The sequence below is a fragment of the Uranotaenia lowii genome, chromosome 3 (assembly GCF_029784155.1).
Source record: "Uranotaenia lowii strain MFRU-FL chromosome 3, ASM2978415v1, whole genome shotgun sequence".
Taxonomy (NCBI): Eukaryota; Metazoa; Arthropoda; class Insecta; order Diptera; family Culicidae; genus Uranotaenia; species Uranotaenia lowii.
The window spans coordinates 306,130,433-306,157,764 of record NC_073693.1 but is presented as its reverse complement, the minus strand read 5'-3'; the positions used below and the strand labels follow the sequence as shown (position 1 = coordinate 306,157,764).

General features: G+C 33.7%; 1 protein-coding gene across 1 annotated transcript in view; it reads left to right on the top strand.

The window, feature by feature from the left end:
- The window catches only part of LOC129753691 (uncharacterized), a 116,059-nt gene that overhangs the window by 54,268 nt on the left and 34,459 nt on the right, over window positions 1-27,332 (top strand). The window contains exon 2 of the mRNA XM_055749537.1: window positions 20,790-21,858. Within this exon, the coding sequence (XP_055605512.1) occupies window positions 21,279-21,858 (580 nt within the window). The 5' untranslated portion in view covers window positions 20,790-21,278. The remainder of the gene's footprint in view (window positions 1-20,789; window positions 21,859-27,332) is intronic.

Genomic DNA, 27,332 nt, shown 5'->3' with positions numbered 1-27,332 from the left:
AGTGGAACCAAGGGAGGGAGAATCGTGGACAAAAGTACCATACGTTTCCATGGTTATAAAATGTTTGATAATTTCGCCCTTGAGAGTTCGTCCTTCTGTGAATAGAAATGAGGTTTTTCTGCACAGAAATTTAAAACATTGTGATAAAAATTGAATTAATTGATAATTTGTAAATGTTCCAAATTTTTTGCACCATCATCTCTGGTCATTGACCTTGGATAATTTTTTTTTTTTTTTGTTTCGATTATAGTCGTTTTACCATCTTTATGGCATTCGCGACTTTATCAACGTTGCAGTTGACGGATCGTTATTGAAAAATTTATCCGGTACAACTGTGTTCGATGTTTACTCTTGGGCTCGAACTCGCGGACATCGGCTTAGGAGACAACCCTCTTGGATAATAAATGAATAATGAAAAAATAGAGACAAAAATTAGTACTACCTCAAAATCTTTGAAAATGACTCTCCCAAAAGATTTTTCGGAATAAATGATAAAATTTTTAACATCGATATAAACAATAAACTGTATTTGTATCACAGTAGTCAGTAGCCAGAAAATTCCAAATGTGCCGTCATAGAATATCGCAAATTTTAAACCTGGGACATGATTTATATAAGGAGCACATGAACAAACTGTTGGGTTACATTATTCAAAGAATCCCTTAACATCAGTTCAGAATAGCTTCATAAGAAGGATCATGGAACGAACTCACCAATTGTTGAAGTAGGAAGTGTGTTTCCTCTTGTAGCGGATCATTCAAAGATGTTAAGCACTGGAAGTGGAATCAACGGAGAATCAGGTCGGGAACAAATAATTTATCATGCAATTATTCATCACTATGCTTTATCCACTAATCCAAAAAAACATCAAAATTTCACAACAACAAACTGCATAAAGTTCAAAATAAATTTTACAGGAAACGGAGCGAAAACAAAACACGTGCTATACCAACAAACCATCGCCTACATCTCCGAAAACTCGCTGGCCACCCTTATTTAATACAAAATTTGAGAACAGTCAATTCCGGACCGGTTGACCGGATTTCATTAAAAAATATCCGGATTCTTCCAGGTTTTATTCACTTTTTGTGGCAGATGAAAACAAAAAAAACAAATAGCGATGTGTTTTTTATTTAATTAAACCTCCAAAAAGAAATTTTTTGAGCAGGTTCTTTGAAAATAATCATGAAAGGTTTATTGGAAGCCTAAAATATGATTTTTAATTTGTCGATGAATTTTTATGAAAACTTTTTTTTCAATTTTTTTTCTTGATTTTTATTGAGTAATTTCTGGGTTTAACGAAATTTGCCATTTGGTCTAGACCTGTGAGATAGGCTGGCTGGTATTTGTGACCCTAAAGCTTCAAAAGCGAAAAAACAGATTTTACAAGCAAGCTTTAGCGGAAAATTTCTGGTTCTGCTTTTAGAAAATATATTTTTTTTATCATTATTTGCACGCATCGTACCGCCAATTCAGTTACATCACTAGAATCGGTATGGAATTTGCTTTCTTATGCATATGGTATTATTGCATAAACCTTACGTTAACATACTCAAAATCCAGTGCAAAGCTGGATTGGAAGGTGTAGGAATTGTCTCCGAAAATCCAGATTCATAAAAAGTTTGAAAAACAGCTACCTTTCTAAAGTTGTCATAAATTTGGTGTTTCGTATTTCAAAAATCTAAAGATGCCAAAAAGTCATAAATTACGTTAACTTTCTAGTTCTCTTTTTAAATTTTTTCTACTGTGACTGGAATAGCTTTGGCGGTTGATTGATTGAAATTTACGGGTTGTAAATACTTTTTTACATTATTGTGACTATGATCTCAATTTTTTTTAAGTTTCACATGTGCAACATTTATTATCTAACTTCAGCTTTCTCAGGCACTAATTGAATTTTTTTTCGAGCACTAAATAACTGATTTACAGCCTTTTTCCTAAAGCATGTTTTTCCAAAAAATAAAATAAAATAGGAACTTTATAATTATTGTAGCTGAAAACTTTCTGAAAGTCATATTTGACTTATATTATACGCTTTCCAAGACTATAAATTTTGTAGAAATCGGTTGAGAAACAAGTGAGTTTTAGCGAAAAAGGTTTTTGCCGTCATTCGGCCGCTCGCGGTGTGAATAGGTATATACAAAGTTTCGGGTATGTTTAGTGTTAAAGTCGGTATAAATCGGATATGAAAAAAAGTTCGCCATGTTTGCCAATTTGTTTTACCGCGTAGGATTCAAGTTAGAAAACAACCTCGTTGTTCTCTCTGTGATAAGCAGTGCAACCAGATTACTAAACATCAGATGGTTCAATGAAATCAGATGTCCAATTTGATGACATGTTTTCTTTTTTAATTTAAAATTTTAATTGAAAAATGTCGTAAAATTTTTGAGAAATTTATTTTTCACTGAAGAATGCTTCTGCTGAACCCTCTTGGCCTCTTGGTCCTTTGGCCTTGGTGGATTAAACACGATGAAGAGTTTTAGTAGCGAGACGCGTCAAAGGCATGTTACCCTCACTGGAAAAATGTAAGGAAATCTACAAGAGTTATTTTGAGCTATTCTTGTGTTTGTTTTCGGTTCAACCTGATAACCAGATGCCAAAGAATGTTTGTATTGTTTGACTGATTCGATTTGATTGTACAGTCCCCCCACAATCATTAGTCACTTAAGGTATCCTTTCACAACAAAATGGTCGTTTATTCGGATGTTAGTTGACCAAATATCAAGCTATGCATGATTTTCAGTCATTTAATACTTCCTTTTTGAATTCAAATATGTTTTTATTTTCGATTTTGATCAGAAATAACATTATTTACCGAAACAATGAACGTTTTTCAAAACCACTATTATGGGTCAAAATTGTAGCCCGCAACAATTATTAGTTAAATGGCCCACAATTATTAGTCACGTAGAAGCCCATGGCAACACCCGAATATCAACATAGAAATCAACAAGTTTCCAACAAACATTCGGGGGCATTTTTTGCTAGTATACATTCAAGGGGCAATTGGGTTGAGCTATAGCAACCAAGAAATGTTTTGCTTTGCTTGCAAAAAAGTGACCCATGATTGTGTGGAATTTGGTGGATTCTGTAACAATTATGGGTCATTTTTATTTTGCAAATCGTATTGAATTTTATCGTTTCATTTGCTCAGTTTCATTTGGAAAATATAAACTCGTCCTTTGTGCTTTTATGAGGCCAATTTATTTCGTTGGGACCTTTGAAATACCCGCATAAGGGGCTTAACGGTTTAAGATGTCAACCTTATAACATTGGAATTTTATGTGATAGTTGGACAGATAATAGTTGCGGTATGATAAAAACTATTCAAACGGCAATTTTACTGTTCTCAAGCGCACACATAATATTTTTTATGCATTTTGATGATATTAGAGATTAAGTAAAAATAATAGTATGAAATAATTACTTTCAGTTCAGTAGATATCAGCACTTCAAATGATCGGTGACTAATAATTGTGTTTGACCCATGATTGTGGGGGGACTGTATATAAATAAAGTTCTGTTTTGTGAATAGAGATGTACCGAATAGTGGTATTTGGCGAACGGCCGAATACCGAATATTGACTGTTTCAACTATTCGGCCAAACGAATATTCTAAATTTTAATGAAAAAAAATTAATGAAAAAAACTTAAACGATTATTTCAATACTTTCTATTTCTTCCATATTAATTCCCTTCATGTTTTAGTCGATTATTTTCAACCAGATGATATTAACGAATGATTTATAACAAGATATTTTTAGGGGAGGGCCTTCCTGATTTTGAAAACGTCATCAATAATTGAAAAGACATCAGCTGATTAGTCGCTTCAAGGGCGTTTATCACCAAAGTGGTTGCTTTCCTGTGAAATCTGGGATAAAACATGTCGAAGCAGGTGCCATGCTATTTGAAATTGCTTTTCTGATATTTAATTAGATAAAGATCGAATTTGAGCTAAATATCTTCAAAATAGTTGTTGAAAAGATAGGTGATCTTTAACCTTAAGCATACCATACTTTCAATCACACGTATCCACACTGTCAGGCATTCAAGACGATTTTTGAAAAGGGAATTTAAAAAGGTGTATATTTTGAAATTTTCGAAAAATTTTAATTGAACACAAGTTGACACAAGGTTTTTGAGATTTTTATTTGATTTAGCAAATAATCTGAATAAACCCGAGTAAAACTCGGGAAATTTTAAACAATATCTGGACATGCCGGCCAGATTTAACTTATCTAGATTCTTTCCTGAATTTATGGACAAGCCTGAATATATCCAGAAAATCTTGAATAAACTTTAATCAAAGTATAAGGCAATATCGTTCAGCATTCTCCTGTATGATCTACAGTGAAATATACGCGGATACACCGCGGATGAAACCATAAGTTTTAAATGATTGTGTAGCTTTTACAACATTAGTTTTGGTTAATTTATAAATTATCCAAAATTATTTGAAAAATATACAAGCATGTAGTAGATATTCGGCCTATTCGGCCGAATACTGAGCTCAACTATTCGGCTCAACGGTTTTTCGGCGGTATAAGGCGCCGAATATTCGGCCAACCGAATATTCGGTACATTTCTAGATGTGAAGCAGCGTTGCCAGATTGAAAACCGCTCAAGTCCGTAGATTTTACGCTAATCGAAAAATATACTGATTTCGGCATAACAAACCTTTTTTTTTTGGTCGTCAGGAAGAATTTTCATTTTTCCGCAGAATTCCTTGAATTTTTTCTATAATCCATAGAAAATCCGTAGGAAATGCTGAAAACCCGTAGATTTCGTGCGTCGATCCGTAGCTCCGTAGAAATGCTGAAAATCCGTTGAACTACGAAGAAATCCGTAGATCTGGCAAGGCTGTTCTGAAGTAATAGTACCGGAACTTTGTTGTCACCCTGTCAGTTCGAAGACAATTTTTTTAAACTACTCGTCGATCAGTCTATAATAGTTTAAAAAATTCGCAAAAAGTTGTTAATTTTTGTTTTGCTTGCTGCTTGCTTTAGGCAGTAATGAAACACACATGAAAATATACCGAAAAAAAACCTCCACGAGCTAGTTTCCATGGCCCAAGATTTCGGGGTTGTACCGAGCTAGCCAAAAACGATACATGGCTACACAAAATAAGCAAACATGCACTTCGCATATCTTCACTACTTAACTCGAGACGATGTTCACTCGATAAGCCAAGCCTGGCAAACCACCATTAAGCCGTTAACGTAATAGCTACTGGATTCCGATCCGCGAAACCTGCGACTCCTCCTTCATGACTGTATACCGTGTTTATTTTCAAAGGTTTTTTTTCCTCTTATTTTTTGCTCAACCGTTTTGAACGAACCGAACGATGTGCAGCTCGCTCCGATGAAGAAGTGAAAACTGCCCAATAATTAGTACCATCAGAGTATACCAGTCTTCAGAGAGAAAAATGGAGAAAAAAATCACCTGTGAATAGGTATCGATATGTGTTACGTAGCATAGCATTAAGTGGCCGATCTTTTTGCAAGGGAAATCCTGGAGAGCACTTGTCTCAATATGAACTTCAAACTAACTTTTGTTTGTAAAAAGAATGTCCTAGTGCGCTTATAACCGACTTTGACGGTATAAAAATTATTGCACCCACAAATCAGACTCTACTCCAATAATGAACTTCCTTGGAGGTGTAGTTATCGGTATAAGATTCTATGCCGGACCGGCATTAACAATCGTTTTAATAACTGGCATTGCCTCCCAGGGACACCTCATTGAATATCTGAAAAAAAACCAAATCGGGATCGGGTGATGCTGTAACAGTTTCGAAAATAAATCTCTACATTAAAAAAGCCCTTGAAAAAAAACCGTCCGACATTTAAAGTGCATCGGGTGATGCGAATGCATTTTCGGCCTGTCTTCTTCGGGCCTCCCCAATATTCGCACCATACACCGATTGCTTCCGCCTCACCCAGTAAGTCAAACCATCAGGCAACTTGTGTATTTATCCACTCACTTACTCACCAATTTTACGACTTACGGGAGAAAGTTTTTTTTTGCTTCTGCTCCCCCCACCCGTCCTCATAAAGGGCAAACCCCTAGCTTCCGCTCTCTTTTGCATGCCGGTTTTGCCGGTCATAAAACCAAGTGCCGGACTACGTCATCGCTAAATATGGCTTCTGGCCAAATGCGCGCGCCCAGGGACTTTGCGTTGTATACTGGTCAAGCCATCAGCCGAAGCATTCTGACAAATTTTCGAGCTTATGAAATGAGTAATTTGTCAAACCGCGGCTGCCTGGTGAGGTCAGGCCAAAATCGGGTCAGCTTATGGTGGTTGGTTGTGGCTGGAAGAAGCAGGAAGGACACACAATACGGAGAATGTTCAACGATTATTACTACTACCGTTTGTTGGAGATGATCCAACAAATGGCTGGTTCGGACTCAAGTATGTGGCATCTGGGACGTTTTTTTTTTTTGGAAATTAGAGCAAAGGTAGAAAGCATTTTTTATCCTAAACTGTTCTTTCATAAACACATTTGCATTTGAATTTTATTTCAAAATTTGCCTCATGATAGAATTTTGAAAACCGAACATATACATTTTGTAAATTGGATAAAAAAATTGACCTGTGCAAAATTTCAGATCAATCGGACTTGATTTAGGTGGGCCTCAAAGCCCTCCAAGTTTCTTTTTTTTTATCCTCGATAATCACCAAAGGGGGGCAAAGGAAAACGGACAAATTTAAATTTTAATTTAAAAGCCAAGACTTGAAAATACATCAAACGTCAAGATCTGGTGTTATCTAAAAAAAAAAAAAATTTTGGCCAAGAATCGACTTTCTGGGTTGTTTTCCGGAAAACCGGCCGTTTCTACCAGAAAATCGATATTTGGGTACATTTTTTTCGAGATAAAACCAGATTTCGACGTTTCATGCATTTCTAAGTCATCCAAGTAAATTTTCCGAATTTTCTTAAGCTTTCTCCCTTTTGGTAATTTTTGAAATTTTGATTTCGATTTTTTATCGAGATAACACCAGATTTCGAAGTTTTATGCATTTTTAAGTCATTGGGCATTTCGTAAATAAAGCTTTACACATTATTTATGTCTACATATGTCTACATTAGTTTAGAACAGTGGTCGGCAACCTTTTGAGTCAGAAGAGCCAAAAACTCCAATTTTTCAAAATTTAAGAGTCTTAAAGAGCCACATTCAAGATTTAGTGTTTTTTCTTCTAAAAAAATATGAATGATCAATAAGCATAAGTTTTACGAAAAAAAACATAAGATTATTATCTAACTCTTGGATATTTATTTAAAATCTGTTTCTGATCACCATTTAGTACATGTATTCTATTCTGGATCATCAACTCTTCTAAAATATTTTGACAAATATATTCTTTTGAAATAACAAAGTGAAGGGTAATCAATTTTTTCTAATTATCCAAATTAAAATTAGATTTAAATAATTTTTTTAAATTATTCATGACATTTCCCCAGATTTAGCTAATCCTTTCCGAAATCCAGAAGTATAAGGTTCAAATTAAAATTTTAGTCTTTAAAAATAATGCTCCTGATAACTGATAGTTACAAAAGTCATTCCAAGTTTTGAATTTCCAAAATTCATGACGTCAAGCCCACGTGTCTTCAGAATTTTTATGCATCAAATCAATGCAATCAAATTAAAAAATCTCATTTTATGTCACATGTGATTCTTGAGTATTGTGCGTTCGATTGAATGAAGAATGAATTTCAATAAATAGTAGATTATAAAATAATCTGTAGTTTAACCAGTATAAATTTGTAAAAATGTGATAAAGTAACAGTACATTTTTACTGGCAAGATCAGTTCAAGGATACTTTTAAAGTTTCGATATAAAAATTAATAAAAATAAATCAACGGTGATCAACTTTTATTCAAAACTAAAAAAAATGTTCGTGACTGAAATTTCGTGCTTTTGGAAAAATCTTGGCTGCAGTCATCACACATTAAATTTTAAATGTGTTCAAAGAATCAAAAGTTTACTTTTTGAAATTCATAAAGTTATCAATTACAAATAAGTAGTAGGTTATTCAATTTCAAACTTCAAACCAGATAATATTCGGACAAATTCAGCCAAAACTGTGTATTTTCCAACAAAAAACAAACACAGGAAAATATTTTTTACAAAGGCATATCTGCGGCATTAAAATCTTATTTCGAAATTCAAAATGCATGCGAATTCATTTCGCTAAAACAAGTTGAAAATTTGGAGTTTCGTAAAAATTGTGAATAATCTTGTAGAAAACCGGGCCCATATTCTCCGGGCAAACGGACCAGACCCGGCATTTCCTAGTTTTTTTTTCAAAAATCCGGGCAAGTCAGGTTTTTCAAATATTTTTATGTTGTTACGCTTCAAAGTTTCTAATATTTTTCAAAAATGGTTGATTAATTCAAATACAGTTTTTGAAATTTCAAACGAATATTTTTATAGAGAGCAAAAAAGTGATTGCAAGAGCTTAGAATATAAATTTTGATGAAGGTCACGTTGTTTAATACTTAAACAAAGGCAATCTAAGACCTACTCTTTTAAATGAAAAAGTTTGCTTTTCCTGTTAGGTACAGCTCAACTTTTGTGTTCGATGGATTCATAAATATAAAAACATAATTTGATTTTAGTTTTTTTTTTTGTTTGAAAACAACAGTTATTCTTTGCATTTACGGTTAATGATAAAATAAATCTCGATCTCTATGCTGATGCAGCAAAAACAGTGAAATGCAGTAAATTTTAAAATTAGGCTTAAAAAAATCTTTTTTTGATTTTTGGTCTTTCCGCTTGATGCTTGATGCTACTGCAGTTTTATAATTTTTTTTTCTTGATCTATGAAAATCATTGTTCCAGGTCATAAGACTCAATTATCGGTTTTGCACGATGTTTTGTTGTGTTGAAAGCCACGGCTTTATATCCAAAGAGCCGCAGGTTGCCGATCTATGGTTTAGAACAGGGGTGAGCAACCTTTTCAACCAACGGGCCATTTTAAATTTGAAATCTTGTCGACGGGCCGCACTCAATGTTTTTTTTTATACAATTAGCAGAGCTTCACGTCAATTTTATTACAACGAATTTTTTTGCGAAAATAAATCTGAAAAAGAGAGTTTACGGGTTTAAAAACAGTTATTCAAAACGACTTTTTAAAAACCCGATATTGAAAAGGTACATCACTGCATCTTTGTCATTTTTAAATTCTCTCAATGGTTTAGTAGTAGGTACTTTTAGCGAACATTCGTTCTTACAACATTATTATTAAAATCTATGGTAGTATTTGTCATCCGTTCTATTTAAAAATCTTCTGGAGCTTACCACAGTGAAAACTAACGGTGTTAAAAAATATATATTCAAAGAAATCGCAGTCTTATTAGCGTTTGTCGTTGAATCGCTCATTGATTTTCTGATATTCTGTTCCACAAGTAAAACTTGTCCTTAAAGCATAGATTTTTTTTCCTACAAACGATGAATACCCTGTTTTTTAAATTGAAGTTCTGTATTAGATCATTTCATTGTGATGTTAAAGAAGGTTGTCGAAATAACAGAAAAATGTCCAATTTCACATATTTTAAACAAATATCTTCAAAACTACATTCTTGATTCTAGATTTTAAATCCATATTTTTAAAATTTTTAATTTTATTTAGATATCATTGGGATAGGATTTCTAAAGATTTGATATGACTTCGGTAATGTGGAATGCGAATTATTTCTGAAATAACTCAATTTATCGATGTTTGATTTAAATTTTGAATAAAATTTCTGAAAAAGATCACAGATAATCGTCAAAGACCTTTTGGATCGATTCACAGAATTTCAGATATCTATTGTTTTCACCAAGAACTGATAATTTTTGTCGGTAACTTTGATGCCGGCTGATTCATGTTGATAAAAAAAATCTAAAATTGTTCATCCAGGCTTTATTTATTAAACTTTATTAATTTATGTCAATATTTTGAAATAAAAAATAATTCACAAAGCTTTGGTTTAATTTTTTTGTTAATATTTCAAGCCTTTTTGCCGAATTGAATAGAACAAGTTTTATAAAAATTATCTGTTGAGCATGCTTTTTCACATATAACTTTATTTTGGTTGAAACAAAAATAACGACTTCACTAACGCACTTCGAAATTCCTTTGATCATGAGTAGCTTCCGACACTTCAATGGATTTTGCATTTCAATCTGTTAGGAGTTAAATTATGAAGAAAAATGTATTTTAAATAAAAAATACTCCAATATTACGTTTCACAAATAATCAATATTGCATTTATACCTTTGAACAGAACATAATAAATGCTTAAATGCAAAAAATATGTTTACAACCTGATGATTGTGGGGCAAATGCAGATAAGTTTCGGGAAAATCCAGGCTTTTCATTTCGAAATTTACGACCGAAAATTCGGGCAACATCTGAGCAAATTTTATCACAACCCAAAAATTACTCAACAACAATCAAGATAAAAGAAATTGAATTTTTTTTTTTCATCGAAACTCATAAACGGATTTTAAATAGTATTTTAAGCTTAGAAAAAACCTTTCATGATTATTCTTGCAAAATCTGCTTAAAATAATTGTTTTGCTGGCTGAATAATATAATAATAATTTTAACAACACAATTTTTTTTGATTTGCCAAATAAAGTGAAAAAATCCGGGGAAAATCCGGGTATTTTTTCAATGAAATCCGGGCAACCGGGCACGGCCGGACTGTTTCTAAATATCGTATCAAATATCCGGGCAAACCCGGATAAAACCGGGCAATCTTGCAATTTTAAGATATGTTCATATTTCATCAAGTCATATAAATTTTTCTAACAATGCAATGTTGAGAAAAGTGAATGCATTTAAATTTGAAAAAAGCTTCGCGGGCCGCACAAAAGGGTCTCGCGGGCCGCGCGTTGCTCACCCCTGGTTTAGAATATAGTTAATATTCAGGTCGTACAATGATTTTACAGAATGTCTACATGGAGATGGTATTCAGGTATTTAAATGTTAATTGATGATGATTATTGTTTTTATTGTTTAAAAAAATGCATTTCAAAAACCATGATTACTACCAATGGTTGCTACTCCGTGATGGACCGAGACTATAAATTTTGTCCAAAAGTCAAAAGAATGGTGTCTGGGATTGCCAGCACATTTACAGCGAACTCAACTGATGCTCTCTCTTTGCACATTAATAACGGCGCCGGCCACGTCCTAGTAGTTAATAGATTGGTAGGAAAAATGTAGAAAGAGATGTAAAAAAAAAAATTGTGCTCAAGGACCGAGGTCACCTCTGCATCCTAGCGAAAATGGGTGGGTTAAAGGATATAAGCAGGAAACACTTTTTACCAGTGTAATCTAGTAGTTTGCTAAAACTGAAACCCTAATTAATTATTATTATTTCTGTTTTTTTACAATTTCTAGCACGACTCCTTTTTAATTAAAATCTTTAAAAAAAACATGTTTTGCTAAGATTTCCAAAATCTCGTATTTCTCATCCCTTAAAGGGCAGGGCTATTATGAAAAGTATGTCTAATCCTAATCGGCAAGAATTTATTTGTCCAAATTTGCAAACTACAAAATTAATAATAAATACATTCATTATATTCCAACACGCTTTTTAACAGTTTTTTTATCTCAGGTGCGCTATCAAATTTCAGGACAAACTAGCAAAATGTTCAAACTAACATCAGATTTTCATCAGAATTTAACAAAAGAAGCTTGACAGATCGATTTATTTGAGCTTGTAGTAACTGTTTTTGAAATCATTCCCATTTACCACAGCACCATCCCTTACCCACTTAAAAATCGATATTTATTCCTAGATTCTACTCTTGAAGGTTTAATTTGAACCTTGTAAAGTCCTGGTAACAGTTAACCTACTATTCACCTCTCTAAGGAAAAAGAGAAAAAAAACTAACCTCGAATCCATAAAGAAAGAAAAAAAAGGCTATTTAAGGATTCGAATTCATCAGGGAACGGTACCTTTCTTGGAAAGTCGTTTCCCATCATATCGCGATTGTTGTCAACCGGCCTTCACTAGAATTTCATCATTATTGCCCAGTCACCATACCGTAATCATCGAGCTGACATCACGAACACCGAAAACTTCAAAGCTTCTGGCAGCACATTAGGTGGGACACTTCCGGAAGCTTTTCCGGATCCCTTCGAAGCCTCTTGAATTATGGTTAGGGGGTGGTGGTAAATTTTTATCGATGCCAATGACACGAAAGCTAGTCACACTAAAGTAACACACCTCCACTCACAGAACCGAAATCGATTGTGCCGGGCGCCTGAAATGGTGGAAATTTTAGGTGGTATGAACTCACTCATAATATGTTGTGTTCGAGGAGGGTTTTTTTTACTACCTTTTATTGACTACTACCTACTGGTTGAAAGAACTGACTGTGGGAAAACTATGCCAAGATATGTATCATAAATGCTTTATCATCAAAATCGATTCAAGCTTTCTGGTTCCAGGCGGGTTGATGATGTGGAAAATTCCGGTACTGATTCTCTAGTTTACATAGACTGCTTTTAGAAGAGCCTTCTAATACCTAAAATTTACTAAAAAGTTTAAACATTGAAATTTTATTCAAGGTAAAAACAAAAGCGTTGTTTGGACTTCCTTGTGGCACAGCAGCCGCCACCGACTCGCAAAAATGGGTCGAACTCTGCCGAAGGTCGAACGTTTCTTCCACTCTCCTTCGAAACTCAATTCCCGGTTCATTTTTCAATTATTAAAACGCAACAAATTGGCTACCGGGCGGGCAAAAATTAGTTCATTCGAAATTCTTAAACCCGAATAATAATTGCCCAGCAGATTTCCCGTTTGCCGGTTTGTTTTACCGCACACACGCACACTATATACACGGCTGGCTTCAAATAATGAATGGGCCAATCAACCCGGCACCACCTATCGGATTTCCGTTTATCGGAAGAACCAGCCAGGTGCTTCGGCAGCTTCTCCGGAGAGTGTGGTCTTCTCGATGAGATTGGCCTCCATTCGGGTTAAAAAAAATACTACTGAAAGTAAAGAAAAAACAATAGCCAAAAAAATAAAACAAAAGTAAAAACTGATCTCTTCTTCTGTTTGCCCTCGATTTGTCTATCGATGAAACTTTGAAGCGATTGTGGTAGTGCAAAAAAAGAAATATTGTTTGTTTTCTTCAACTTTTTTTTTGTTATTTTGATTTGTGGAACAAATGTACAAGCCAATGTTGCCGAAAGAGTTGGAAACATTTTTGGGCGAGGGTAGCACATTGCAAACCAGCCGCAGCGACCGGCATGTATCGGTATCATGTTCGCACTTAGCCTTAACCGAAATGCGGCCCACAAAATTTGGGGCCCCAGAATTCCAATACTCAGTTGTTTGCTTGCTTGGAGAAGACCCTAGGATGGATCGTTAATTTTTTGAACAAAAAATTTTAAGTGGAATAATATTTTTTTCATGTTGACTTTCTCTTATATATGTATTTGCAATGGAATTAATGGAATTAAAAGTTTAAGGAAAGTTTAACTTTTATTTTTAATTTTACTTAAAATTTTATTTCTAGATTTCCATAAGTGTTTGTCACTCCTTCCAACACTTTGGATTTTCTTTTTTTTCAAATTATTTTTTGTTTAAATGAACCAGAATGAATATCAAACAGCTGCGCTGCAAGCTTTGGAAAATTTCAAATTTATAAGCTTTTACATCCTAAGCTTCTTTGTTATTGGCAAAAACAATAAAGCTTGTAAATAAATAAAACAATAATCAAAACGTATTTTATCTTAAGCTTATCTGAATTTTTGGAATAAATTGATATGCAAAATTTGTTTTTTCCTTACAAATCTCCTTATAAAAATAAAGAAAAAGTCTGATTTTTAGAACAAATCATTTTTAAGATGAAAAACTTCAGTCAATTAATTTATTTATAAGGTTTTTCTGACTAAACAAGCAAAAACTGTCGAAAACTAGGTATTTTACCATATACTCTTTTTTAATGCTTTTTCTGGTACCATAAAACGGGGTCAACATTGATCAACGGGGAAGCTTTGATCAACATGAAATTTTCCCAAATAATCATCAATAACTAAGTCTAAAGTTAAAATAGCTTTATACTTTTTTCTACGTTTAAAAACCTACATGTTGAGTTTCAAATTGGGAAAAACATAGTTTGTTTTTGAAAATTTCAAATGTAAGTAAAAATGTTATTTCAAAATCTGGAATGTATATTTTTTCGAAACCTCGCAAACAAACACCCTTCCTGATGAAATCAAAGCGTTTAGAAGCAGCAGGTTGATTTATGTGAGAGTACAATTTTTTCCATAGTAAATGTATAGTTTTGATGTAGTTTTTGGTATTTTGAGGTAAATTTTTGATATTTAAAAAATAGGGACGTTTTCCAAGAGTAAGACAGTCTAGGACAATAGGCTATTAACCCTATCAAACGGTAAAGTTTGGAGGAAAAAATTAAAGAGGAATAGTGCGAGGGCCAAAAGAATTGAATGAAGGCAAAATTTTATATGTTTTGTAGTTTCAAAATTTAGCCTCTTAATTTATGCAGCATCATTACCCATCTTTCGATTTTAATTTTTTTTTTCGGCCTTAACACACGAACTGTCTTAGTTCATTATTTACTAGCATTTGTAAATATTATGAATGATTGATTTGTATCCGTTACGATCAAGAAAACTCGTTAAAACCGTCAAAATAGAGGCTGATCAATGTTACCCCAAAGCATCATATTCTAAACAAAGACAAAATTGATTTTTAAATCAAATTTAAAGTAGTCTAATAAATTTCTGCAACCATGTTTAACGTTCATAGGAGTCCAGTACTGGTTTTAAAAATATGAAACATGTCACATTCCCCTTAACAGAAAAAATAATCAAGAAATATTGAAAAAAGTGATCAATTTTACCCTGTTTTACCTCTTAAGTACTTATTAAATTTTAGATAATATTTTCATAGTCGTTGTTCCTGTTAAGCCTATACGATTCTTATATAACATTCAGAAATAATTTAGTATTAGAAAATCTCTCAAAAGTGATAGAATCCTTTCGGGATCTAAACAAATTTTTATAGATTCATCTCATTTGAAACTGAAAAAAATTTAAATTTATACTGAAAACGAATATTTCATTTGAACAAAAAAAGATTCCAATTTCGAAAAATCATTGAACAAATCTAATCTTCACAGTTTAAAGTAAAAATCAACTGTGATGTTATGATTTTTCAAAACAAAAAACATCAACAAAGCGAACCAACACGCTCCTTTTTTCAACTCAAAATTAGGTTTGACCGAGGTTCAACTGAAACGCTAGTTTTAAGCAAAACAACATAATTTCGCGTTAAAAAATAGGAACGTGAACGTCTGTCTCAGGAAATACTTGATTGTTTTCGACATTTCTCGTCCGGCGTCCCACCAAAAATGTCAGTGCGAAAAACGGACAGCCGACCGACGAACACTATCGTTTTTTAGGTTAATGTTCCCGAAATCAAAAAGTGTTAGTGAAACGCACTGAATTATCGCACGAATACAAACTATTGTCCTAAGTATCACGATGGAATTTTTCTTGAGTTTTTAAATTCCTCAAACAAATTTTGAATGATTTTTTTATTACACAAGATGTTTTACGCGGTGAAATATTTTCTCTCAATTAACGCGTTTATTCGCGAGAATCGTGGAAAATAACCATATTAATAGAAATCACGATAAAAAAAAACTGAGCACAATCAATCCGCGTGAAAAACCTTAGAGATCTTTCTACGAACAACTTGGGCTGATGGTATACGTATAAGCTTGGCTATACAATTAAGCTTTTTTAAGAGTTTCCTAACTGTCCTGCTTTTTTCGGCAATGTTTCGCTTTTTTTTCGTGAAATGTCCCTTTGCTTAATTACATAAAAAGAAGTGTTTCGAAATCTGTTGCAGACTATGAGTTCGTTCTGGATTAATCCTGAAGTATCCCGCTTAGCAATGGATTTTTTTCTCAGATTTTTTTTGAAAGGGAATTTATTGTACAACTTCATCTTATGAAGCTAAGCAATAATGACTTCATCACAGGAGGCTGAACTTAGTAAAGCCTGTGATCATCAAATCTGCCTTACGATTTTTTATTTATTCTTCTGATCTACTTCTATGTGTTTTGCATTAAAAAATAGAATTTAAATAATAAGAAAAAAACATATTCTGAATTCTAAAGATTCCAATATTCAATTTTTTAAATAAATATTGTAGCGCTAGCTGAACATTTTTGCCACTCTTTTCTTCGAAGTAATACAACTTCTTCAATTCTTGACCGCTCAGTATTTTTTGCTTGTCTCGTCAAGACGTATGGGAAATTTCAAACTTATGAAATGGCTTAAAAAATGGGCCAACTTTTTAAAGGGTGATATTCATAACTGTTAATGCTGTGTCAAAATGTTCGATGCATTGCCTTATTAATAGAGATGAATATCATCCTTAAAAACGTAAGTCAATTTTTGAAGCTTAATAACTTTTTTATCGTAACTTGGACCAAAATGTAGTCTTAGGATGCAATATGTTATAGTTTAGGCTTTAAGAAAACTCGTATTCAAGGAAATCGGTCGAAGGGAACCAAAGTTATTGATGAAAAATTGTATTTTCGTGTTCCTCCCGAACAAAATGTCTCAAAATACCATACAAATTTCAGACTCGATGAGCAACTTCTTCCCGTGATCCGATCTTGCCCAAATTTGGCATGAGATCTTGTACTAGGCCTAAGCCCGCAGCGCAAAACTTTTTCAAATTTCGGGTCATTTGGCACTCTAGTGTACATCCGAAAACCTAATTGCCTATTCGGATTTATCCAGTCATTTAAGATAAACGTAGAAAAAATCGGGTAAAATGAGGCTGCAGAGTAATCACAAAACGGTTTATTTCATTCGATTCCTCGCATTTTTTTACATAAGAAATGATGGTTTAACAGAATTTTTCACGCGTGTACCTTTTTTGATCAGAAGTTCCCAGTAGGAAAAGAAGAAAAAAGTAAAAAAAGAGTCAATCAGAGATTTTTTATTTTTTTTTTATTTTGGATAGCTTCACGAATCCTACAACACTGTCCCGAGCGCCACGTTTAGCTCATCTCTGGCCTAAGGTCTACTCAAAGGGTCATTAGTTCCAAGAATCTGGTCTCAATTGATCATGGCGCTGAAGGTTACTCGGTCGATGGTCATAAGACTAAAAGATCGCTAAACCAAAAGAATGTTAAGCCTACACCCATAGAAGAGGTAGCAAAAATACAATGCCTATTTAGCAAATCTCTGTGCCAAAAATGCACTGAAAAGTGTACTGTACCATGTACCAATGATTGATTAGAATGATTGGAAAATCACTACTGGCGTAAAGATTGGAGCTCTCAAGCAAAATTATCCATGACGTAGTGGTCAAGCAAAACAAGAAAATCATTTCATGGAATTTTCATTGTATTGGGTAGTTCATCCAAAAAAAAAAGTGAGAATCGAACTCACTACAACATGCGCGGTACATCATGCGACAATATCCTTGTTGTCTGATTATTTCCATCCTGCTTTGTCTCGTGATAGGATATTAGATATGTTTTATTTGGTTTCTTCTAGACATATGCAATGCGGTTGTGCTGGGAGGAACATGCCAGTTTTTAGAAAGCTTATTGATGCCGGTCCGGCATAGAATCTTATGCCGATAATTCCACCTCTTAGACTAAGGAAATTCATTATTGGAGTAGAGTCTGATTTGTGGGTGTAGGCTTGCGTGAGCCTTGTTCAGGATGACTGTCTAGTCGTTTTCGGTTCGAATTTCGGTATCGATCGATAGTGGGTTTTTGGTTCGAGTTCTTTACAGGCAGATCAACTGGAAATATCATTTGTAGAAAACAAGAAATTCACCTGGGACATATCTAAAAAAAACTCTCTTCTTCAAGACGGCGTCACCCTTATGTTTCGGCACTTCGAAGTAGATTGCAAGGATAAAGTTGAAACCATGCTTCCGAAAATCAATCATTTTCACTGAGCCATGCTTGACTACGTTCAGAGCCAAAAAATCAAAGCAGTCAAATTTTCCTTCTTCAACCAAATCATACAAACAATCATGCATGACAACGACGCTTCTGTATTTGAAACACTTTTGCGATACATGATGAGGTAAAAAAGGACGCAGACTTTCAGCAACGAACGTCTCGATGCTGATTTCTTTCCCCTAACGACTTTCAACCTTTAGGATCATAACTGATATGTATCAGTTCTGAGCGATCTATGTAGGCTATCAGATGATTTTTTATTTTTCGTTTTGCCTAGAAGGACAAAATTATGACTAGGAAACCGCAATGAACTGTCCAGCATGTGCTGCAGCCTTTTTGAACATGTGGTCCTGGTATTTATTCAGATTTTTCCTTTTGAAACATTAATGATCGTCTATCAATAACGAGCATTATCAACAATGATGCGAGGATAGACGTTCGGGAATGATTGAGGGAGCGACGTTCAAAATGTATCACCAAGTATGTCGATCACCGTCGATTAGCCACGTGACGAATAGCAACGGTAGCCTCCGGTGGGGCATGGTATATCTTCTTGTATCAAGTTAGTGTTGATTTTCGACATATATTCAATGGGTACTTTTACCACGTGCGTATCACAGCACTCGGAGGTAGCATCATTCTAGCTAGAAACCATTCCTGATTGCTTTTCTTGAGCGATTTTCCGACCACTGTTGAAAACTGATAAAAAACTGGTTGTTTTTGTACTATACAAGGTAGAGTGTCCGTCCCGGGATTTCCCGGTCGGGAATTCCCGGGAATTTAAAAAATTCGGGAATTCCCGATTCCCGGGAATCATAGTTTCATTCCCGGGAAATCCCGACATGTATGAAATTATAACTCTGGGAAAGCCTAATAGCCTCCGGAACTATTCTTATTGATCTTTTTGAAAATATAGTCATACAAAACTCATTGAGAATATGCCGATTCCTGAAGCAGTAGACGCTTTGAAGCCATTTGGTGCATTTTTTATTTCTCAAATAGATAAGGTTAAAAATATAATATGTATTTCCACACCGTTTTCATTGAACGAAAACCCACAACACTTCGAAAAACATATGAAAAATCGTGCAGCAGGTCGTCAGATTACGTTTTCTTGAAAGTAATATTTATGCATTTGTTTGAAAACTTAAAAATGAAGAAGACATCGCTTTCTTCATATGAAAAGCCAATTTGTAAAGTGTTCAAAAAAACGAAAAAAGGTTGGAAAAATTAAACAAACTAAAAGATAATTTTTTTTATTAACCCCTAGTTGCATGAATGAATTCTTCATTTGACTTATTCAGGCTATTTTATTGTTCATTTGACTGTTTTCAATTTATAATTGTTGAAAACAGGTTGAGTTATTTGATTAGAAATAAATTGAAAAACATTATGAAGAGTACATTTTGAACAAATTATGGGCTTGGTTTGAATCGAATAGCATATATACATGTTTTTGAATATTTCCCGGGATCCCGGGAATTCCCGGGAAACAGGCCACCAGATTTCCCGATTCCCGGGAATGAGAAAACGGCCGGGAAAAGAACACTCTAATAGAAGGATGTGAAGAAACATGCCTTTTCTCCCTAGCTGGCGAGCGCGTATTATCGTATTGGCATATTGATAAGTGTGGCCGCTATTTGTATATCATTTCTGGCATAAGATTTCATCTGAGTGTAAAGACAACAGAAAAATGAACCAATCCAACCATTACAACAACTATTCTACTCACATCCGAATCTTATGTTAAACGAAGTTTCTCTGCATTTGACTACTTTCATCTTTTTAATTTAAAGTTTAGTCGTGATGGAATTAAATTTCTTCCGTGTATGTCTGAGTGCCCAAAACTGGAAGCATTCTCTGACAGTCCTGAGTTCCTGACACATTATAATCTTCCTTCCATGATATCTCAACATTGTGAAAACTTCCTTCGCGAATTTTATTTGAACTGAAAGTTTCAAGGATTTCTCGACGATTTCTCAAATTTGATGTTATGATCATTGGAATTAATCCTTACAATAAAAAATTAAGAATTATTCTCAAAACCGATCCAGTCCAGTCCAGCCTAGGTCGATCGGAGTGCTACTGCTAACTGGCTGGCTGCTGCAACAGATTGCGGAATCTATTATTTTTATTTTCCTTCTTTCTTTCATTAAACATGATGTTTTTTTGTTTGTTTCGTTCGACTGTTTCGACGTTGTTGTTTTTTTTCGGCATTTTGGTGTAGCTCCATGTGGCTGCTGTTAGAGGAGCCAAAAAAAACCACAAATAAAATCCAGTTCATGGTGAACAGTTTTGCTTTGCTTTGCTTGCGGTGGTCTGGTCTGGTCTATTTGGGGTGCCCACCGATTCCATTTCATCCATTCCGATCAGACTTCCACCAGTCAGTCGAATCGAGCAGTGTCGGTGAGGTCTTCGTGCGGACAAGGCCTCTGGGCGGGTACTTGCGCGAATGGTGGGGCCTCCTCCTCTAGGAGAGGGTTTTTTTGTTTTACTTCTGGAAAAAGGTTTCGATTTGTGATCTTTAGTGTTCTTTTTGGAGAAATTCTAGTGTTGTTTTAAGAAATTAACAACAGGAAGATTGAAAGTAAAAATAAGTGTTGGGGTGCAATCCAGGGTTCGTCACTTCCAATGAAATCACTCATTGATCCAATTTTTGTGGTGCAATTTTCTCGATCGCGAAACACACCCGGCTAGAGCCGGACAAAGTTCAGTGCAGCGAAAAACGGTTTTCTCCTAATCAAATCAATTGGAAAGTGTAGTTTCATTTTTATTGAAGTCGTCAATTTTCCTCCCCCCGTTCACTCAATAGTTTATGTTCAGATAATCAGTGCAAAGGCGAGCGAAATACTTAGAGCTGGAGAGAAGCGAAAATAAACCGCCGACAAAAGAAATGTGAATCTCAACCGAGAGACTACAGCAAGTGCAATCGAAGAAGCAATCATCTGTGATAACCTAGATAAAGCGAAAAAGAGTGAGATCAAAGAAGTGCAAACGAGTGATTGTAAATTAAGGAGAGTGAAGCAATGAAGTAAGATTTCAATCCGCACCGGTTCGATCTCCCATCATCATCATCGGAATCAGCATCGGAAGAAAGAGGAAGTTCGAGCTGAAAAGTACCGGAATCGTGCCGATGCGATTTCGAATGTATGTGTGATCCCTGTACGTATGCAGCACCTGGGGGTACTTTTGCCCCTTGAAGGCATCCAAATTTGGAGGATCCCGGTAACGAGTGCTTCCACTATCAGCAACAATTGCCGACCGTGCCATCCGTTCCCGGGCTTCGGGAATCGATCCAGCTATGATATCAGTGAAACGTTGCCCAACTACCAATCTCAGTAGTGCCGGTCATAATCATCATCACAGTCATCATCATCATCACAGCCATCACAGTCAACACAGTCATCTGAGTCCTCAGACGAACCCTCATCCGGTTCAGCAGATTCGAAGCAGCAGTGCCGGAAGAGCTCCCTCGAGTGGACCCTCTAGCATCGGAAGCACCAATAACAATCGCCTGATCCGAAGCCGGAACAGTCCCTACATTAGCCTTGGACCGTTCGGTCCAACAATCGGATCCGGCCCCGGTCCCATTTCCGCCGGAAGTTACTCGATCCTTGCCAACGGGGGCAGCCTCTACTTCGGCGGAAGCAATACTAGTGTAGTATCAAATTCATCCTCTTCCGGACCGAAATCCCAGCCGGTGGGAAAAGGCTCCGGTGAATCGCCTTCTTCCGGCGCAGGATACGAGTTCGATAGTCTTTTCTTGGTGCCAAAATGTGCCCTCACCTACGATAAGGCGATGAGCCTGAGGAAGGATCTTGCAGCGTATGATTTCAACATTCGCATCCTGGAGGATACCCCGAAGGGCAACGTGTGGATATGTAAGTAGCCCCCTGATGGATCTTATCAAATTGCCGTGAAGTAATAGTTAATTTTGATGACATTGAAATCTCAATCTGTCTAGGCAAGAACTGAGCTAAATTAAAATTTCATACATATTCCAAGTTTCACTGAAAAATTTGAATCATCTTATTTATGAATTTTGCCATAAATCTTCCAATAGCAAATACTTTCGTCCTGAAATAATTTTGAATTAAATTTGATATCCTGATTCAGATTTTTCTAAATATAAATTTGATTTTTATTCCTGTTTCTAATCTAATTTCCTATTTTTTCTGAGACCTATATGACGTTTGATTTCTCTATTCTAGCCTTGAAAAAAAAAATCTTCTGATTATTTTGCTGTGATATTCGGATTTTATGCTTCTTATTGAAATTTCTCACGTCCTAAATGCTCACTTGTTCTGTTCGGTGCTGTGAAAAACCTTTTTATTACACTTGACAGTGGATTGTACCCTTTTTAACTGTCTGTTAACGATATGTGGATACATGTTATACAAAATCACAAACAAATAGGAGTTTTCTCAATTCTGAATCATAAAATTTTATTCAACAGTGGAATTAACATTTGATATTTAAAGCTTTGATCATTCTAACAATTTTAAAAATTTTGTCGATAGTTAAAATTTCGTCGTATTGGCAATTATATATTTTTATTTCAACTTTATCACTTTTGTAAATTGCGTGATTTTTGTTAAAAATGACAGATTTAAGAAAATTCAAAACAAAACAACACAAATAGTCAAAATTAGCAGAACTGACAAAAAATAGAAAAAAAAATCAAATTTGACAATTAAACTAAAAATTAAAAAATTCACATAAATGATAAAATCGATCAAATTGACTAAATTAAAACTGACGAAATTGACAAAAATGACGACATTGACTGAATTGGATGAATTAAAAAAATGATCATTTTAGTCATTTTTGTAATTTTTGTCAATTTTTGTCATTTTTGTAAATTTTTGCCAACTTGTTTTTATCGATTTAATCATTTTTGTCAATTTGACCCATTTTGTAATTTTTTTTTCATTTCTGTTAAATTTGTCAATGTTATCATTTTTGTCAATTTTGTAAATTTTATCATTTTTGGTTTTTTTGTCAATTTGCCATTGTGTCAATTTTCTTTCATTTTCGACGGTTTGGTAATTTTTTTTTTGAAATTTTCTATTTTCAATTAAGTAAAAACAACAAAAATTGACAAAATTAACAAAACTGACAAAACATTAGAAAAAATTTACAAAATTGACAAATAAGATAAAATTGACCAAATTGACAAAATTAACATCAATGGCAAAACAGACAAAAATGACGACATATACAGAATTGACCAAACTTTAAAAAAATGATAAAATTGACTAAATTTACAATAATGAGAAAAAGAACAACATTGACATGCTGAAAATTGTTTAAAATTACCAAAGTTGACAAATTGATAAAATTAACAAAATTTAAAAAAAAAATGAACAAATTTACAAAACTGACAAAATTGATCACATTGATAGAATTTCCTAATTTGACAAAACCTCCAAATTGACAAAATTGACCAAATTGAAATAAAACTGGCAAAATAAATATGATGGACAAATTTAACCAAAATGAAAAAAATATGACGAAAATTTCAAAATAGACAAAAAAAAGTTGTCAAAAAAGAATTGAAAAACAAAATTGACTAAAATTATAAGATTGACGAAAATAACAAAAATGATAAAAACTACAAAAACGACACAAAATGACAAAAATTACAAAAACGACCAAAATGACAATAACGACAATATTCACTTTTGTCAATTATGTGTCATGTTTATTTCAGTGTTTATTTTGTCAGTTTTTTTTTAAATTTGGTCAATTTTAGTCAATTTTGTTGGTTTGTCAAATCAGTTAATACTATCAATGTGGTCAATATTGTCAGTTTTGCAAATTTTTCGATTTTTTTTAAATTTTGTTAATCTGGATATTTCCACTAATGTTAAGCATTTTTTTTCAATTTTGTCCTTTTTCCAGTTTTATCAATTTTGGCAATTTTATCATTTTTTTTAAAATTTGACTTTATTTTTGTCAGTTTTGTCATTGATGTTGATTTTGTCAATTTTATCATTTATACGAATTTTTTAATTTTTATCTTATTTGTGAATTTTGTAAATTTTTCGCATTTTTTTCAGATTCGCTAATTTTGTAAATTGACAAAATTGACTAAATTGACAATAGAAAAAAAAAATCAAACCTTCAAAAATGACAAAATTTACATAATAGACAAAATGACAAAATGCCAAAAATGATAACATTTTCAAATTTGACAAAATTGACATATTTAACAAACATGGAGTATATGACAAAATGGGTCAATTTGACGAAAATTACAAAATTGATGTAAAAAAAATTGACAAAACTCACAAAATTGACAAATATTACAGGACTTATAAAATTGACAAAAATGACACAAAATAACAAAAATCACATAAATGGCAAAAATGACAAAAAAGACAAAAATGACAAAAATGAAGTTCAGTTTTATCACTTTTGTCAATTTTTTAAAAATTGTGTCAATTTTGTCAATCTGGTAATTTTAAACAATTTGCATTTTGTCAATTTTATAATTTTTTAAATTTTATAATTTGTTTTGACGAAATTGACTTAATTGACGATAGGAAAATTTAAAAAAAAAATGCCAAAAATAGCTAAATAAACATAATCAACAATTATGACAAAAGTTAATTTCATATTTGTCATTTTGGTCAATTTGGTACTTTTTGTCTCTTTGGCCTTCTTGGTCACTTTGGTCTTTTTTATCAATTTTGTTATTTTTGTCTTTTTTTTTCATTTGTGTCATTTCTGTCATTTTTTGTCGTCTTATTCATTTTTTTTTCATTTTTGTCAATTTTAACTTTTGTTTTTATCAATTTTGTAATGTTCGTCAAATTGAGCCATTTTGTCAATTTAGTCATTTTTGTTCAATTTGTCTATTTTATCAATGTCTTGAATTATGTCAAGTTTGTATATTTTTTCATTTTTGTCATTTTGGCATTTTTGTTAATTTGTTGATTATGTAAATTTTGTCATTTTTGAAGGTTTGGCATTTTTTTTCATTTTTTTCTTTGGTCAATTTACTCAATTTCTTCAAATTTTTCCTTTTTGTCGATTTTGTCTTTTTGGAGAATTTTGTTGATTTAGTCGATTTTGTCCATTTTCACAATTTAGTATGTTTGGTATTTTAAACTGATTTGTCATTTTTGTCAATTGTGTCGATTTTGTTAATTTTTAAAATCTGTCATTTTTTATAAAAAAAATATCATAGAATTTTCTATACTGAGATTAAATTGAATATTTTGCAATAGAGTGAATTATTCTTGGGCCTAAACATTATCAAACAATGCTCGATCCGAGATTCCGGAAATTGTATAAAAAAGGTGAAAATTTTCAATGAATTTAGGTTTTATTTTACAATGGATTTTTTCTTCAAAGATCTTTAAACCTTGTCATTGTAAACACGCCTGTTTTCTGTTAACCAAAGCAACAAATTTGAAGGTTTTGTCTGGAATCAACGGAACTTTTGAGCTGTCTACTGTACTGGAAAAAGATTTAAAATCATTTAGATTTTGATAGATTTATTCAAGCATCGTATTCCATTTATGAAAATGCAGTTCTGAGATGTCTGTTCTTTTGTGAAAACTGATTACAATTTTTTCGTATATTTTTGTAAAAAATTAAATGTTTTTCCGTCGGTGTGTCTTGCATGCACCTTCTCATGAAAAGAGTTTTGACCAACAATTATTGAAAAATACCATGAGGAGCTTATTCCCTTTTAATTATATAATTGTTAAGAAAAGCTTCCCGAATGCTCTAAACTCTACTATGGAGAACTTGGTGGCGCTACTGTACGGTTATTATCTTACGTTGGTTTCAGCTAGTAACAACTCGGATTGACTCCCATCCCGCCATCGTCTTTGCTAGACACCTACACCAACAACAACCAAACAATCGTATTGCTCAGGTTCCTCGATGCGAACGAAAGGCTTACATCGCGCAATTTAACACGTTCGTCGCCACGACACCCATATTCGGGTGACGGGTGTATTTCCTGAGGGGCCCCGTCACATCAAAAAGCGTGTGACGCTCTCTTACTCGAGTTTACCGCTCAACCTCGCCACATGTTTCAAATATGGGAGTTCTCCCTCTTTGCTTTCTCTCTCTGAAAATGTCTTTAGGACCGGCTAGTAAAACTACCAAAATGAGCGTGGCGACGAACGTGTTAAGGTGTGAAAAGAAGAAAGAAAAAGGAACGAAAAATCTAACCTTAGAGCTTAAGCATTTGTCTGGTTTGGTTCAATTTGCTTCCACGAACGAAATTCTCTTCTCTTCAGGAAAAAGCTTCCTGAGCATGAACGGCATGTGAGAAGATGAAATGGTGTGCGTCGTCCAAAAAATGATGTAGGACCACTTCATTCAAGCATTCAAGCGAAACAAAAATTAAAGATAAAAATGAAGATAATTTATCAGAAAAACAAGAAAATTAAAAAAAAAGTTGCCATCGGTAAGAACCGAACTCACAACCTTCATCATGTACACCCGACAACTTTACCAGTGTACCACCTGAGCCAGATGGAGAACTAGGTTTCATTGTCATAGTCTCCATGGCTCATTACCAAAAAAAACGCACAGTGCCTGCACAGCAAAAATTATTTTCTGTAGAATTACAGTAAATGTCCTGTAACAAAAAGGAGCAGGACATTTACAGTAATTTTACAGGTCGAGGACATGGCAATTCACAGGCTAGTTCAAAATTACAGGCCTGTAATTGCAAGCGACCTGTAATTGCAAGCGACCTGTAATTGCAAGCGATCTGTAATTGCAAGCGACCTGTAATTGCAAACGTCCTGTAATTTCAAACGACCAATAAAACAACCTGGGCGTTATTTAATCGTTTCGATTCACTATAATAGAGTGCAATTGATTCATAGAATGAAACAACTTGCGTATATACATTATTTATTTATTATATTAACCTCAATATGTACATCAATGAACAATTTTTTAATTATGTTTTAATGGTTTTAATAACCTCACACAACAATTCTTATTACTAAAATTGTAGCAGAATAGTCGAATATATCCGGACATTGTTTGTCTAAATTTCAGCATTTTTTTTTTTAATCACTTCAATTTGAAGTCATTTGGAATTCATCCGTTAGTTTCTAGGTTATTTCTTTGTAAATAAAGGGAAAAGTTCTGCCATTTTATGCTTATTTTTTTCCAACCGATTAACTCCAAACCTTTGCTCATTGCTAACGAATTCAAGCCTTGTGTAAATTATGTCTGCTTTTGCCGGTCATTATGTGAGGTTCTTCTTTAGTATCCAGTATTTCCAGTCTTAATCAAAAGAAGAAGAAAAATGTCACTAATAACTGATTCAATTTGTCTGATGAATGTTTTTAATACTATCGATGTTATAAGACAA